Below are 15,776 nucleotides of genomic sequence, written 5' to 3' on the forward strand. Positions count from 1 at the left end.
GCCGCGCGTGCGCGCTGTGCCCGGCGGGTCGGGCGGGCCGGGCTGCGGCGCGCGCGTGGGGAAGCGCGGTGCCGGCGGTGCTCGCGGCGCTCGCCATGTCGCGAGAGACGAGGAGCGACGCCCGGCAGTCCCAGGGCACCCAGCCGTCCCAGGGCGGCACCAGCTCCTCCTCCAGCGCCTCGCAGGGCGCCAGCCAGTCCTCCTCCAGCTCCGGCACGCTCAGCTCGCTGGACACCGTGCCCACGCAGGAGCTGCCCTCCGTTCCCGAGGACCCGGAACCCGACGAGCTCGTTCCCCAGCCGTGGGGTCGGCTCTTCGCGCTCGGAAAAGGTTTCAGCAATTGGGGTACGTGACCGCCGGCCCCGGCCTCCTGTCCGCGTCGGGCCGAGGATGCGCCGTGCAGCTCCGTGCCGTTTCGTGCAGCTCCGTTCCGTGCCGTCCCGCTGAGCTCCCGGCTGCTCTGCTCGGCAGTCCGTGTCTCCTCTGCTGCCCGCTCCGTCTGTCCTCCCCGTAGCTTGGATTGCTTTGGTTTGTTTCTGCGTCGTGTGAGCTATCGCTGAAGGTGAATGGAAAACGACGCTGTTAATACAATGAAACTACTGCTGTACTGCATGTAGCGAAATCGTAGGCTCACGGAATGGCTGAGGTTGGAGGGGAGCTCAGAGATCCCCCAGCCCTGCCGTGTGCTGGCTGCCCATCCATGGCCTCGGGCACCTCCGGGGATGGGGCGCCCACAGCTCTGGGCAGCACTGCCAGGGCAGTGAGGGAAGAATTGCTTCCTCCTCAATCCAACCTCAATCTCTTTAAAGCCACTCCCCCATATCCTGTCACTATGAGACCATGCAAAAGTCACTCCTTTCCTGCTTGTAAGTGCCCTACAAGTACTGGCTGCAGTGAGCTCTCCTGATCCTCCTCCCGCAGCTTTTGTGCACAGGAAAGGTGCTCCAGCCCTCTGAACATCTTCCTCAAATAACGTATTGGTATAGTGTGGTGTTTTGTTGGAGTTAGGAGAAGGGAACGCTGATGTCTCTGTGATCCTACTTTACATTTGTGGCTTCATTCTGTAGAGCAGTAGTTAATCAGTGCCTGCAATGTTGTGTTCTCTCCAATTGGCTGCAGACTGTGTGAATGATGAGTACTGGTTTGGAAGAGACAAAAGCTGCGATTACAGTTTTTCTAAGCTTGGATTATCTGAGACTGGATTTTACCAGAACTACAGCAAGAAGCACTTCCGAATTTTCAGGGTAGGTGGTAAAAAGGTTATCTGTCTGTGTATTGACGTAATTGAGAAAGGTGAACTTCTGCTGGGATCTTAATGAGCTCAAAGTTTGCCATGTTCAGCACTGACTCCTTTAACCAGGTGCTGTTCCCTCTCCAGCTTTATGAAATACACCTGTGTTTTGAGCCAACACTCAAAACTGCTGTAGTCCTTTTTTCTCTATTACTGTCTTTCTGATTTCCTTCTTTTCCTTCTAGGAAATGGGACCAAAAAATTCGTACGTTGCCTACATTGAAGACCACAGCGCGAATGGAACTTTCATTAATAGGGAGCTCATAGGGAAAGGGAAGAGGCTTCCGCTGACTCATAACTCTGAAATCGCACTGTCCATTCAGACTAACAAGGGTAAAACATACCATGACGTATGCAGGTTCTTCTGGTGTTCACCAGGAGGTCCTTTGTGCAGTGATTTGAATATTTCCCTTGTCTCTGTGAATGCCGTATGGCTGAAGTCATAAGAACAGCCATAAGTTTATCGCTGTGTTTGGCACAGACCCAAGGTCTCGTTTTTCAGTGATGAGATTGCCTGCTCAACAATCATTGCTGTAATTTGCAGCATCAGCTGATGGTTTTTTTTTAATATGAATTTTCTAATTCTTGTTTTCCTTACTATTTCTGTGCTGTTTCTGGCGGGCAGCGTTTGCTTGGTTGTGTTGTTGACCATAAAAGCTTGGGAAGTGTCGTTGTAACCATTTTGAAGTGAATAACAGGAGGATGCTCTCCACCCCTCTCCCTAGTGTTTGTCTTTTCTGATCTCACGGTGGATGACCAGTTGGTGTTTCCTAGAGAATTCCGAGAGAAGTACATCATGTCAAAGACTTTGGGAAGGTAAGCATCCCTTCATTTTGTTACCATTTTCGGTACTGTGCTTCCTGAGCTGCTGTTGTAGTTTTTCCAATGCCACAGCTATTTCAGGTGTTTCACAGAGCAGGGAGGGCAGCAGGTACCATTAGCAGTGCGTTTACCTTCTGTTTGTTGCACACAGCAAATCAGTTTGGTAAGGATTGCAGTGCTTTGGTTTAACAGAGATTATTTCAGTAGTTTGTGATAAGTGTTCTAATGACTGTGGTGGGTTTCAATGAAGATAAAACACAAATGGACGTGGTCCTACTGACAAATGCTTTTCCAGCTGCAGCTTCAAGCTGATCAACAACTGCGTTAACAGAGACCACGAAGCAGTGCGGTTCCTTAATTATTTCCCTTTATGTGAATGCCAAAACCTGACACTTACTGGCAATGTCTTTGCTTATGCAACAGATTTAGCCTCAGACACATTGTGGCACTCTGTGTTTATTAAGACCAGAGTATCAAGAAAGGAGTTGAGTTTGTAATTTTAGTGAACCTCACCAAAATTATATTGTATGTCTTCAGTGATCAGTTAATGCTTTTTATCATTATCTGTCACTTAGAGTATCCCAGAATCAAGAGTTATCAGAGATGTGAGATGCTTAAAAGCCATAGGTTGTGATTTCTGAATTAATTGCTCAAGATTTGAAAGTATCTTTTTTTTTCCTTCTATCTTTCTATTTTCTTTACATGCAAGAACATTTATGTGTGTTTGTAGTTGGTCGAAACTGGGATCCAACACCATCAGTACTTAAATACTATTGAATGTTTTCTGAGATAGTTTTGTCCATCTGTCATACTGAGAAAGGTGGAAAGCTGCAGCCTCTGATTGCATGTAGTCTTAATGAGATGAGAGCCTCCTGTTCATTTCAGCATGCTTCTTAGGCTGAGTTAGGAAGGTATCTGTAAGCATTAACACAGCTGTGCTTTCATGCTAGTGGTGCCTGTGGAGAAGTCAAACTGGCGTTTGAGAAGAGCACTTGTAATAAAGTTGCAGTAAAGATAATCAACAAGCGGAAGTTCATGGCCAGTGGTGTTAGAGAGGCAGTAAGTACCTTTGTTTCTGTCCTTCGGCCACATTGCAGCCATCCTGATATGGCAGCCTTTATCTCTTACTCTCCCTCTTGTGTAGCAAACACTTGCTTTTATTCTTTGACCACACTCTGTTAGGACTGCTTGTTCATGCAGCACACACAAACGAGGGGAGTGGGGAAGTCTTGGGATGTATCTCCTAAAGCACATCAGAAATTTACATTGCAGGGAGGTCTGACCAGAGGTCTCTAAGCTCTGCTAATCGTGTTGTACATTCCATCATAACACTTAAATGAAATGGTGTGAAGCCTGCTGGGGAGGGCTTTCCTCATGTCTGCTTTCATAGCTGCTGGAGAAGGAGCCGTGGCTGTAACATGAGAGATACTCAAACAACTTCAGATCGATCACTCTCGTTTGATATAGAGATACAGGATGAACTGTGAAGAAAAAAATACAAACAGAGGTTGAAAGTGAATGAGAACAGAGATACAAAATCTGCAGCTATGGGTTCATATGGGAAGTTAAAACAGGTTAGACTCACCTTGTTAATTCTGCAGGATTATATACAAGCTCAGTGAATGCTTCTCTAATTTCCAGTGGTAGAGGTTCAGAGGAGGAGGTAGATGCAGATACTTTCAGATCAATCTTTTTATTTTCTCTAGCATAATAAAGAGTAAAAGTGAGTAGCATTTAACTTTAGGGTAGCTCATGTGGGAAACATCTCGAAGGGAGGAGAAAGCTGTTCAAAGGACAGTGCTGGTCTCTGCTGGCTGAGATTAAGATTTTAAGTTGGAACTTTATTTCTGAAGTGTCTTATCCTAGAATATTGCTGTATGATTCCATATGACATTTGATTCTTTTAACAGAACCCGGCTTTTAATATCAACACAGAAATAGAGATTTTGAAGAAAATAGATCATGTGAGTGTCACTGTACATTTGTATTCATTCTGCTGTGTACTGCACTCTTCTGCTTCACAGACCTAGCATAGTAACGACTGATTTTACCTGTTTAGAGAATGATGCATGTCATTATTGCAGCCTAAATAAGTCTGTTCAGCACGTTTCATATTATTTTAAGTATACTGTATCTTTGCAGGTAGGAGGTTTTAAAGTCTTGATGTCCAGATGTAAATTTGGGAAGGCACTTTGCAGAGGAGTTTTCAACCTGAACTATAGCTGTGGGAGAAATCTGTCCTTGATGCAGGCTTCATACAGATTGCCAGATAACCAACATTAGACTCCTCTGGCAAGTTCTTGAGCTGGATCCTTATCTTCCCAGCTCCCCCCCACCCAAAGGCTTTTATTTTCCTTTTGTTAAGTAGAAAGCTTGCACAGATTAATGAACTCTTGTGTATCAAGAAGATATCGGGGTTGTTGTGGAAACTGATGACTGGAAAAAGTAAGGGTGACTGCTGAGCTGTAGTGGTGGCAAGAATTCAGTGTTATTTGTATGGGGGGTGAAGTACAGGGGAGAAGACAACAGACTTTGTTTGCCAAAGCCTATTGGTTGTGTAAGTGCTAATTTAGCTGCCATGGGGAAATCAGACTGAAATAGGAAATTCAAGATGATACGCAGTTGATAGCATTAGTTTTTACAAGTGATTCTACTTTTCCATGTGTCCATCTGTGTTCCCTTTTTATTAGCCTTGCTTAATCAAGATCAAAAACTTCTTCGAAGCAGAGGATTACTACATTGTTTTGGAACTGTAAGTAACTGCTTTGAAAGTAAAGGCATGAAATGTCTTCCACAGCTATAAAGAATGTAAATAGTTCTGAATTCTGTTGTGTATGTGTGTTTTCTTCTTGTTTTCTTTTCCTTTTGCTGGCTTCAAGCACTGTCTGAAGCCTCTGAAAAATCAGGAGCTGGGATAATGAGGGGATTAATCACTTCTACACACTGAAGGCAATTAGTGCCTTGAATAGACACCCACTATGCTGCCGATTTGGGTTGCTGCTACTTGATTTTGAGCTGATAAGAGGATGTAAATCAGAAATCTTGTAACTTCTTCCAGTGAACACTTCAGAAGATTAGGCCTTAAGTCAGCAATGCCTGTGCTGTGTTTGGAGCATTGCTCATTCATTTTCAGAATTGAAATATATTTTAGAGCCAAAAGAAACAATTTTGGTCTTGGTCTTGTGTAATGAGATGAAACTTTTGAAAGTAATTTATTGACTTGTTACCTACATCTGTTTTAGGATGGAAGGAGGAGAATTGTATGACAGAGTGTCAAGGCCAATCAAGATGAAAGAAGGTACCTGCAAGTTGTACTTTTATCAGATGCTGCTGGCTGTGAAGGTAATTGTGAATTCTATCAAGGAAAATATGGTGATGCATTTACATGTCAATTGGATGAATTTTTTTGTTATTTGTCACTTCTGAAACTTATGAGAGTAATCAGCACAGTGCTATTCACAAGTAATTGTAACAAGATTCTGCACTTCAGTACAGCCAAATAGCATTCAAACTCTCTTACTGCTTAAAACAACCACCAGAGATTGAGGCAGTAACACACACTGTGCTCACTGAGGCAGGATTATCATGTGGGACTTGCAGTAGTGTGTGAGCAAAGCCTTCAAACTATTAGTGCTTAAGTGCTGCACTGTGCGCCCTGACGAAGCATTTCAGTCTTTGCAAACTGAAGGGTGGACTTCTTTGGCTTTAAAAAAGGTCATGAGCTGTGTAGCTTTAAATTCATGCATGTCTCTTGAATAGCAGTTTCAGTTATCCTGCCAGTGCTAGTTGAAAAACTGAAAGCATACATCTTAAAGAAGGATAACAGTCTGCTCTTCTTCATGTATGTATATTTGTGTTTATCTAGTATCTTCATGACAATGGAATCATACACCGGGATCTGAAGCCAGAGAACGTGCTGCTTTCATCTTCTGAAGAGACGTGTCTGATAAAGGCAAGGAAGCTTACATTTCTACTGCTTATGTGGAGATTTGGGAGTACTCCTTTCTGTGCTTCTCAGTATTGAGTTAAACACAGCACACAAACAATAGAATTACTCATACAAGTTGTGAAGTAACCTAAAACTTTGAGGCTTTTCATATGTTCAGTTTTACTCTCGTGGATAGTTCTACCCATACGTTTCTGTGAGAATGACTGAGAAACTGTATTCTTTAACATTTAACTGGGCACAATTTTAAATGTGGTGCCATCTTTAAAAATAAAATCTATATTTGTGAATTTCAGAAAGCATTTTCACGAATATCCAGGCTATATGATGACAGAGCTGTATGTATTTTCAGAAAGCATTAAGTAGATGTGCATGTCAAAATGATTTGTTCAAGTGGTGTCTTCTAATATGCAAAAATACCTTTATTCTGAGGTTGCCCGTTCACATCCAGATTTGAGAATACTTTTTGCTAGTTTGAAGTCTGATCCTCTGTCATATTTCTCCGTACTCATATTCTCCTCAATTGCTGTTTGCTGACTTTAATAATGTTTGAGGTATATTCTGTTCATAGTCTTGTACTGGAACTGTGCCTTGGAAAGAAGAGACTTAATGTTACCTCTATTGTGCTGAGGATGTGGTATGTTCTAGTCCAGTCAATATGTAACGTGGTGTTACAATTTTTACATACAAGATTACAGATTTTGGACAATCCAAGATTCTTGGAGAAACTTCTCTTATGAAAACATTATGTGGTACTCCCACGTATCTTGCTCCTGAGGTTCTAAATTCACTTGGGACTGCTGGATACAGCCGAGCTGTGGACTGCTGGAGTTTAGGAGTTATTCTTTTTGTATGGTAAGATACTGCTTAGATGCCTTGGGCTTTCATTGAGATACGTGGCTCAAGATGTGGCAACTTCAGTGTATTTAGTAGGAAGTGAAAGTGTGTTTAAAAATGTATACATGTAAATGACACTGTGACAAAACCCGTGTTGTTTGTTTTCTTTCATATAGCTTGTGTGGATATCCGCCATTTAATGAGCAAAATACTCAACTATCTCTGAAAGACCAAATCACTCGTGGAGAATACACATTCATTTCAAAAGAATGGAAACACGTATCCAACATGGGTATGACTCCTTTATATAGGTAGCAGAATATCTAGATCTTTTCTTTTGTTGAAGTTTGTTTTAACTTCCTTTCAGTTTTCATTTTTGTGGTACATTGCATGTTGATCTGTTTGCATTTTTTAAGTAGCTGATTGCTTAACTCTTATTATCTTAGCTCTTGATCTTGTGAAGAAGCTGTTGGTAGTGGATCCAAGCAAACGTTTTACGATAGAGGAAGCCTTAGAGCATCCCTGGCTTCAGGTAGGAATTGAGTTTGTTAAGTACAGCCAAGATGAGCTGTTCTGGAGATAATTTCTTGATATAAATTCAAAGGCCGTTCAATAACTTGAGTTTCATGAGGTTTTGCTTTTGCAAAGAAGCAGGGAAACTGTGACTGCCCTGGTCACCAGAGATCTCTGTGTACCCAATCCTGCATCTGTGGAGAATGCCAGAAAAGGTGATGAGAAATGACAGCTTCAATTCTGCAGCTTCTAGGGAATAACAGCAGTTACCTTAAGGCAGAGCTTCCGTCCACTGGTTTGTAGGCTGCCCCTGACAGCAGCCAGCAGAAGAGCAGCTGCCACGTTGTGCTTCTCATGGGCAGGTGCTGCTGCCTGCCAGCTGGCCCGACTGTTTCTGCTGGCTGCTGTAAGACTGCAGGGATCCTGATACCTATTTGCAGGGAGATGAGAAGGGAGGAGCATACTGTGTGTCTGTGACTTGTTCATTTCTTTTACTGGCATTGTGAATGACATATGGGAAAATGAGCCATCAGATCCCAATCTGTAGAATGACATTAGCCCAGATGCCAGTAGTCACAACTGTCCTGTTGAACAATTTGAAACCAGAGTGAACATTTTGAAGAGATTGCTGCTGCAAGCAAGATGACCATGCAGTACCTAGTTGTGTGCCAAGGACTTTCTTGCAGTGTACAGAGCAAACCTGCTTCACTGCTGTCCCAACAAATGCTCTCTCTACAGCATGGAGATTCTCATTTTTTCCTGTTTTCCTTATTTTAAATTCTTGCAAAGTCAGCTAGGCCCCCTGCTGTTTTTCATTGTGCTTGTCTTCTTGGCCACTGGCCCTCACAGAGTCTTTGTTAGCTCTTACCCCCTCCCATGGTACGTATGCTTTCTCAATTTTCTCAGTTCCATGTTCTTTTTCTACTGTTGCTGCTGCTGTTCCTAGTCTTGTAGCCTTGCTTGATGCTGTTCAGTGCCTTTCCCATCATAAACACCTCCTTGCTTAGTTTCTGCTTCTAATCTGACTTCTCCTTCGTCTGCCTTTGACAACACAGTCATGAGTACGCCACAGGTATTCCACCTTGTCATGAGTACACCACAAGGAAGTTTTATCCTTCCAAATCATATACTTCTGCCAGAGAGAGAAAGGAATTATTTATTCCTGTCTTCTCCAAAGTAACCACACTATGCTTAATTTTATGTCTGTTCAGTTTTCTCTTTATTACCTGAATATTACTTCATGTAGCTGCAGACGTCCCTGTTCATTGCAGGGGAGTTGGACTTGATGACCTCCAAGGGTCCCTTCCAACTCAAAACATTCTGTGATCTCTGTAGCTTAACTATCTCATAGAACTGTAGCTCCTGTGACATTGTATGCCCCCCACATAGGCTGAAGCAAGGGAGAATCACTCAAATCAGCAGCTGCTAGTTACTGAGACAGAATATTCAGTTGGATAATTGTTTGTAAGTAACTCAGTTGTTGGGCATCCGGAAATACTTTCTACCTTTCCTGGCTTTTACTACTGTAGTTTTGTGCATAATTTCTGCAGTGGTTAATTGACTGTAGCTTCTTATATTTTGATTATAATGCTGAGCAGGGTAAGTTACTGACAAACCATGATATACTGATTTTAAGAATCACTGATATGCATTATGGGAAAGAGGAAGTATATGACAGCAATTTACACAAGTTAAGACTGAGATCTGTCAGTATGTGAAGTGAAGCTGTGAGCATCTTGACTTTATATACTCTTTAGGGGCAGCTCTTACTGATATGTTTGGTTTTGAAGACAGGACAAGAAGTTTTATACAGCGTTTTACCTGTAAATCTGTATGTCATCTGGCATTCAGGTGTCACTCTTCAAGCTGCTTCTCTTCGTGGGCTGTTATTAAAAATGTCAGTTTTTTATAGGTGATATACTGCGTGCTTTGAGAGGCCAACATGCAATATGTTCAGTTCTAAATATCACAAACCTCGAGTACTGTCACCAACAAAGCTGCTAGAGTCTTGTGATCACAAGTAGTGAGAAGGAGCTACTGGCTCCGTGCTCCCTCTTGTGTTGTGCTGTAAGTATTACCTCTAAAGTCTCGTTTGGAACACGCACAAGATGCATACTTAAAGTGTGTAGCATGTCAGCCCCCTCTAGCGATCTGGGGTCCTCTAGAGAACTTTTCAGTTATTGTAAGCACACGTTCTCCAAACAAAACATAATTTTTACAGCTCAATTTAAAAAAAAAAAAAGGTGTTATGTAATTGAAAAACGTGACACTGGAATAAGACAAGTCCAAATTCCATTTAAAATAAATTATGTGTTCACATTGAAGCCTCTGTAGTGCTAAAGAACATATTTAAACCAAAAAAGGAGATGCTGCGATACTCTGTAGTTTAGAATAAGAACTCATCTCCCCTGCCTTCCACCCAAAAAAGGGTTACAATTTTTGAAACCCACAGGAGCTCAATGATCCTTACTTCTCTTGAACCTCTGCCAGTGAATGTCTCATTCACTTTTCCCTGATTTTCCCCATCTTTGCTGTGATAATAGAACAAAATTATTATAGGAATTGTTATATTCAGGTAGTTGTTAAGAATAAATGTCTGTTTTTGGTTCTAGATCAGTTGTTCAGCTGGTGAACCTACAGTCACTGTTCAAAGCTCAGCCAAAGGAAATGATCTAAGTTAAAATCACAATGAGCAGCATACTTCAGGTAGTCCCAGGCAAGGTTTCAAGATCTGATTTCAACTTTGGAAGTCTGATTTAGGGTTTGCAGGTAATCCATAGTAACCCATTTTTAATAAAATTCCTGCAGAAGTTGCTGAAACTAGAGAATGAGGTTTTATTTTCAGAAGAGGAAGTTTACTATGTCAACTAAATGTCTTTTGCATGTGGAATTCCTTTTTCCCTGAGGTTGCCCAGCATACACCAAGGGCACCTCAGTCCTTGGCAGCTGAACCAGAATGCATCTATGTGCTAGCTTTTTCTCTTGAAACACACCTGGCTTTCTGTTAAATGATAGCTTTCCCTAAGAAATGATCTGTGCTTTCCTACCTTGTGCTGCTCTTTCCCCTACTAATGCTCCTGCAGCCAGACTTCTTTATGCAGAAGTGCTACTAATAACATCCCTATGTCCACTTCTTTCCAGTGTCTCTCCCATTAACGGCAGCTTCTGACTTACCACTTCTGGTAGAGGATGAACTGTATAATCCAGTGAACTTGTTATGGTAGGGAACAGTGTAGCAATGTGCATGGCCTATGAATAAGAAATATTTGTTAACAATCATTTGGGTTTTTAAAAGTGAAACCTTCCATTTACAACCTTTGATATATGGACTTAGGGTAGAGATAATGGTGGGGTGTTTTAAAAGTAGAGGTTGTTCCTGTCATTTTAGTATAGGTGTTTTAGCTGGTTCTTCTCTACTTAGAGTACACAATAGATTGTTTGGAAGGATGATGGTGGGTTGGAGACGTGATTAAAAACTACATGTTGAGATGATGCTAAGCTGGTGGAAATGAAAATATTCTGGTAGGAATGGAAGTCATTATGAAAATGAAATGTAAGAAAATACTTGTTTTTCAAGAGTGAGGAACTTGATTTTGATGAAAGCTGGGTCCCAAGCCCTGATGAGGCCTCCTGATAAAACTGACCAGTGAATTATCTGCACAAACACCTAGCCCTGCATGCTGTGTTCTTTCAGTATTGTTGCACTTCATTGCATGGTATTATTATTTCAGTTTTTGCTTGACTGGTATTAGCTAAGTACTTACAGAGAGAAATAATGTATTTGTAGAACGAAGTAGAGCTGTTTTTTTCCTTACCAACGCTGTGCATAAACCAGCTGCTGAAAATTCTCTGGGGCAGGTTAGGATGATGTTAATTTTGGGGGCCAGTGGGAGGGATGAGGGAAGGTTGGATCAGTTTAACTGCAGCTGTTGGAGGTCCTTGAGGTGTTTATTCTGGAATTTTCTGTTTGTTACGATGTTATTTGCCAGAAATTACACAAAATTACAGAAATTCCAGATTTTGGTTGGGGAACAGAGCCGATGTTTCCAAGGACCGATGCCCTGATAAAATGTAACCTATTTGCTGTAAAGTGGTGTTTCCTAATTCTGTTTCTCAGTTGCATCCTGTTAAGGGCAGATTCACCACTTCTTTCACTGGGCCTGAGGTTGGAAACCTTAGAGAAGGAATTGTGACACTGTGCAGTGTTTTATAGCAATCTGGGACTGCCATTTCAGATCCTTTCTCCTAGCACTACATGTTTGATTTTTCTAATGGTGAGGGGAAAAGTTATGTCCTTTTCTCCTTTATTTATTCCACAATTGCTGGTCCACCTTAAACATTCCATGTAGTACTTAAGGCTGATCCTTTTTTTTTTTTTTACTTTTAACAGGATGAGGATATGAAAAATACATTTCAACAACTACTTGCTCAGACAAGTGCCACTATGAATCCACCACAAACATCAAAAATGGTATGAATGACAGATTATGTGAAGATTAATACTTGGTGCCAAAGGTAGATTTAAAAGTAAACCCTAATAAGAAAATGTAATCCTGATAATTTAGGATAGAAGTGTACTTTCTGCCTTTATGCAGCAGTCCACTAATTCTTTCCTGCAGTCTTAGTGGAAGGAGTTTACTTTTGTGCTTTGGCAAGACACTTTGAATGTAAACAAACTGTCTCTTAGGTTTTAAAAGACTATCCATATATTTAAAGTTCTGTATGTGAGTATGTATGTTTTGATGGATTTGAGTGATGAACATGTAATATTCAAAGGAAAATTCTTATGGCATTAAAAGCTTAGAAGTGGTATTGTGATATTAATTACTAGATAGCAATTAGCATTATTTTAAACAGTAGTCAAAGCTGGGAGAGGCTGAAAAAGAAAAGGGAGTAAGGGCAGTGTCTTACATGAGAAAGATCACTTGCCATTAGATCACTGGAGAGAAACACTCATTAGTCATGCTGCTGTTTCAGTTACAGGAGGGAGACTTTATCCAGCATCTGTAATTCTGCAGTAGACAAAACAGTCAGGCTCTGTCTTACCTGATTAATGTAGCCATCCTGCTGCATCTTTCCTTTAGCCAATTGCTACGAGAAAACGTCTCCATGACAATGAGGATGAACCTGTCTCTTCTAAGCATGCTGCTCCTTCCACGTCATTTCAGAAAATGAGGTGAAAAAAGGGACTTTTTTTGTTAATTATTGCTTTATTTTATGGAGAGCAGAATTTTTATTTTTTAAAATCTTATTGTTGGAATAACTACTGAAGATGCAATTGATAAATAAAAATAACTTTGTAAGAGTGAAGTTACTGCTGTGTATGCATGGGGATTTACACAAGTAGTCATTCTGGAGTTCATCCATCTGATTGAAGAGGAGTGTCAGGAAAAGATGTTTCTTCTTGGATGAAGTTTTGAAAAAACTTGAGGCTAAATTCATTACCATCTACACTTCTGCATTCTTCTGTTCCAATTTCTAGCTTATGTTTGAAGGTATTGCTTAGTATCCTCCTACATGAAATGCAAAGTTTGAGCTTTTGCCTTAACTGTAGTATTAGCAGGCACAAAATTATGTCTGTGAACTCCTCAGGAAATGCATAAAGAGAAATCCACTATGACAAGGGCTATGGTTAGAATAACTGCAGTCCTTAAAATGCCTGTACCTGCTAACTGTCCTCTTCTTGAAAAGTGTGTACTGTTTATTTACCTTAGGATGGACTGAATAAGAAGCGTGGTATCCATCTTCCTTACATCATTTGTTAAGCTGTAAGAGAAGAACAAGGAATTAAACTGAGGAACAATTTTAAATTTTCTTGTCTGTTAAGTGAAAAAGTTTTTGGACTGTGTGCCAATTGCTCGAGGATATGAATTTAATTATTTAGTAAGAGAGAACAATTTAATAACTTTAGCCTAAAACCATGCACATTGTGATTAGAGACATTTACTGTAAATGGATTAGGAAAGAATAAAGCCTAATCCATTACAGAGCAAAGCACTGTCAAGTATAAATTAAGATAAGACACTCAGGAGGTAAGTTTTTCTCCTTTGTGTCTGTTGCAGAGATCATGTGTGTTATGAGACACTTGTATCCATCGTTGTAAATGGTGAGATGCAGTATTTGCACAATAATTTGCATGTTCTTTTCATGAGGGCCTGTAGTGGAAATGCTGAGTCTCAGCCTGAAGCAGTCATTGAGCACCTGGTGGGAAGGCAGGGCAAACCCAGGGGAGCTCAGATGCGTGTAATGTACCTGAGTGACTGGAAGAAGTGGAGCCAGGATCCTCCCCTTCCCTCATTTAAGGGCAGGCAGTGGAGCAGTGGGTACCTTGCTGGAGATCCCTGTCTGTCTGAGGTCTTTGAAAGGCCAATACCTTTTCTTCCTTTGTTTTTGTGTTTTTAGCTGCTCTGTTTGAGCTTGTTTTCATTCCCTATAGCCTATGGTTGTACCACTGCTGTTACTGCTGTACTTTCACTTGCATTATAGCATTACAGGGTCACAAAAATGATCCAAGGGATGGAATATCTGCCGTGTGAGGACAGGCTGAGAAGAGAAGGCTGTGGGGAGAGCTGAGGATGGATTTTAAGCATCTAAAGGGGCTGTAAGAAAGGAGGGCCAGACCCTTAGCAGGGTATGTTCTGACAGGACAAGGGAAATGATTTCAAACTAAAAGGGAAGATTTAGACTGCATACAAGGAAGAAGTTTTTATGCAAAGGGTAGTGGCACAAGGTGCCCAGAGAGCTGGTGCTGCCCCATCCCTGCACACAGCCACGCTCAGGGGACAGCACTGTGAGCACTGCTGGAGCTGTGGGTGTCCCTGTGCACCGCAGGCAGTGGGAACAGACGGCTTTTGGGGGTCCCTTCTAACTCTAACAGTTCTGTGAGTCTCTTTCAACTGGCAGAGTCTGCAGCATTTGGAAGATTTTAGGTTAGGTGCTGGTTCCACAAAGCTGATGAGTGCATGTTCCCGTGCTTGGTGAGAACAGTGTCATGGGCCACGGGCAACTGTCCCTGAATCCTGAAGAGGTGCGCCATGGAATACCACTCATCCTAGAAATGCTACTGGGGCTTCTGCTGCCTTTAGAAGATTTTCTGCCTTCATGGCAGTACAAGGATTTGGGTCTAGGTTCTTTGTGAAGACGGAGCTCGGAATCGCGCACAGAGGTTGGCGGCAGGCCGCCCGCTTACCTTCGGCTTCTGCCGGACGAGCGGGGCTCCGGCTCCGGCCGGGCGCGGGGCAGGACGTCCGGCCTCGGCGCCGTCGGGCGGGGGGCGGCCGGGGTCCGAGCGGAGCCCAGCCCCGGGGGCGGGGCCGGGGGCAGTGCGGTTTCCTCAGAGCCGGGGCCCCGAACGTGGCGCCGCGGGCCGGGCGGGCGGAGCGGGATCGGTCCGGCGAGGGGCGGCGGCGGCCCCCGGAGGCGGCGGCGGAGGAGGGGCCGGAGCGCGATGGAGCAACAGGCGGCGCCGCCCGCCCCACCGGGGGCCGCGTCGGGGGGCCGGGGGCGGCGGCGGCGGGAGCGGGACGCGGAGCCCCCCCGGGTGAGTGGCGGCGGGGCGGCCCTCGGGGCGGGCGGTCGCTTCCCGCCCGCTCGGCCTCCCGGGGGCGTCGGGAGAAGTTGCGGCGCGCGGGCGGGCCGCGTCTCCGGACCGGATCCCGGGGCGGGGGGGGGGGGGGAGGGAGCGAAGGCCCCGCGGAGGTGAGGAGTGGGGCAGGGCGGGGCGGCTCCCCGGCGGGCCGCGGACGTGCCGAGGGAGCGAGGCTCCGGGACGGCGGGGCCTCGGGCACAGCCGCGGTTCTCTCGCGGGGCGCTCGGCGGTTCTTCCCGGGACTTTGTGAGGGACTGAGAGCGGCGCCGCTTCCCGCCCCTTCCCTGCCCGCCGCCCGGCTGAGGAGCGAGGGAGCGCGGTGCGGGCAGCGGTGCCTGCGCCGTTACGCACGTGCGGACCGTTATTTGCCTGTGTGATTTTGCATACGGCTTGTTGGAGCGTGCTTCTGTGTGGAGGAGAGCACGACTGTCAGCGTGACGCCTATACCGCCGTGGGCTCCAGGATAAGCAGAAAACGAGTCTGTTTTGTTAAAGCTAAGAAATAATTTTTTGTGTGTGTCAAGCACGTACCTGTAGCACAATAGATCATGGTGTCATAGGATGGTTTAAGTTGGGAGGGATCCCTGAAGGCCATCTGGTCCCACAGGGACACCACAGCTCCAGCAGTGCTCACAGCGCCGTGCCCTGAGTGTGGCTGTGTGCAGGGATGGGGCAGCACGAGCTCTCTGGGCACCCTGTGCAGTGCCTCACTGCCCTCAGTGTGAACAACTTGTTCCTCATATCCAATCTAAATCTCCCTTCTTTTAGTTTGAAACCATT

At 44.0% G+C, this 15,776-nt stretch overlaps 2 protein-coding genes and 1 long non-coding RNA gene across 11 annotated transcripts in view; 2 read left to right on the top strand and 1 right to left on the bottom strand.

Annotated features, from left to right (window-relative positions):
• The first annotated feature begins 95 nt into the window (after positions 1-95).
• On the top strand, positions 96-13,166 carry CHEK2 (checkpoint kinase 2). Of its 2 annotated transcripts, XM_042865909.1 has the most exons (14): positions 96-345; positions 1,120-1,244; positions 1,477-1,624; positions 2,017-2,107; positions 3,064-3,172; positions 4,024-4,077; positions 4,804-4,865; positions 5,356-5,455; positions 5,979-6,065; positions 6,751-6,914; positions 7,073-7,188; positions 7,343-7,428; positions 11,800-11,880; positions 12,494-13,166. In XM_042865909.1, exons 1-14 carry the CDS (start codon positions 96-98, stop codon positions 12,587-12,589), a joined length of 1,569 nt encoding a protein of 522 aa, XP_042721843.1. In that variant the 3' UTR covers positions 12,590-13,166. The 2 variants fall into 2 exon arrangements, with proteins under 2 accessions (XP_042721843.1, XP_042721844.1); XM_042865910.1 differs by lacking the exon at positions 96-345 and having other exon boundaries at positions 1,159-1,244; positions 12,387-12,583.
• On the bottom strand, positions 206-14,670 carry LOC122176926. 8 transcript variants are annotated; one of them, XR_006177877.1, is made up of 8 exons: positions 14,599-14,670; positions 13,119-13,175; positions 12,321-12,421; positions 10,584-10,658; positions 9,231-9,292; positions 3,699-8,541; positions 1,636-3,594; positions 206-556 (listed from the first exon to the last, which is right to left on the bottom strand). It is a non-coding gene; the product is annotated as an uncharacterized LOC122176926 (long non-coding RNA). The 8 variants fall into 8 exon arrangements; XR_006177878.1 differs by lacking the exon at positions 206-556 and having other exon boundaries at positions 2,554-3,594; positions 3,699-7,603; positions 7,680-8,541; XR_006177876.1 differs by lacking the exon at positions 206-556 and having other exon boundaries at positions 2,554-3,594; positions 3,699-3,815; positions 6,480-8,541.
• Positions 14,671-14,856: 186 nt separating this feature from the next.
• The window catches only part of TTC28 (tetratricopeptide repeat domain 28), a 125,665-nt gene continuing 124,745 nt past the window's right edge, over positions 14,857-15,776 (top strand). The window contains exon 1 of the mRNA XM_042865452.1: positions 14,857-14,949. Coding sequence (XP_042721386.1) covers positions 14,857-14,949 — 93 coding nt within the window. The remainder of the gene's footprint in view (positions 14,950-15,776) is intronic.

Source organism: Lagopus leucura, unplaced genomic scaffold (assembly GCF_019238085.1).
Source record: "Lagopus leucura isolate 7727_CA_CO unplaced genomic scaffold, USGS_WTPT01 Super-Scaffold_806, whole genome shotgun sequence".
Classification (NCBI taxonomy): Eukaryota; Metazoa; Chordata; class Aves; order Galliformes; family Phasianidae; genus Lagopus; species Lagopus leucura.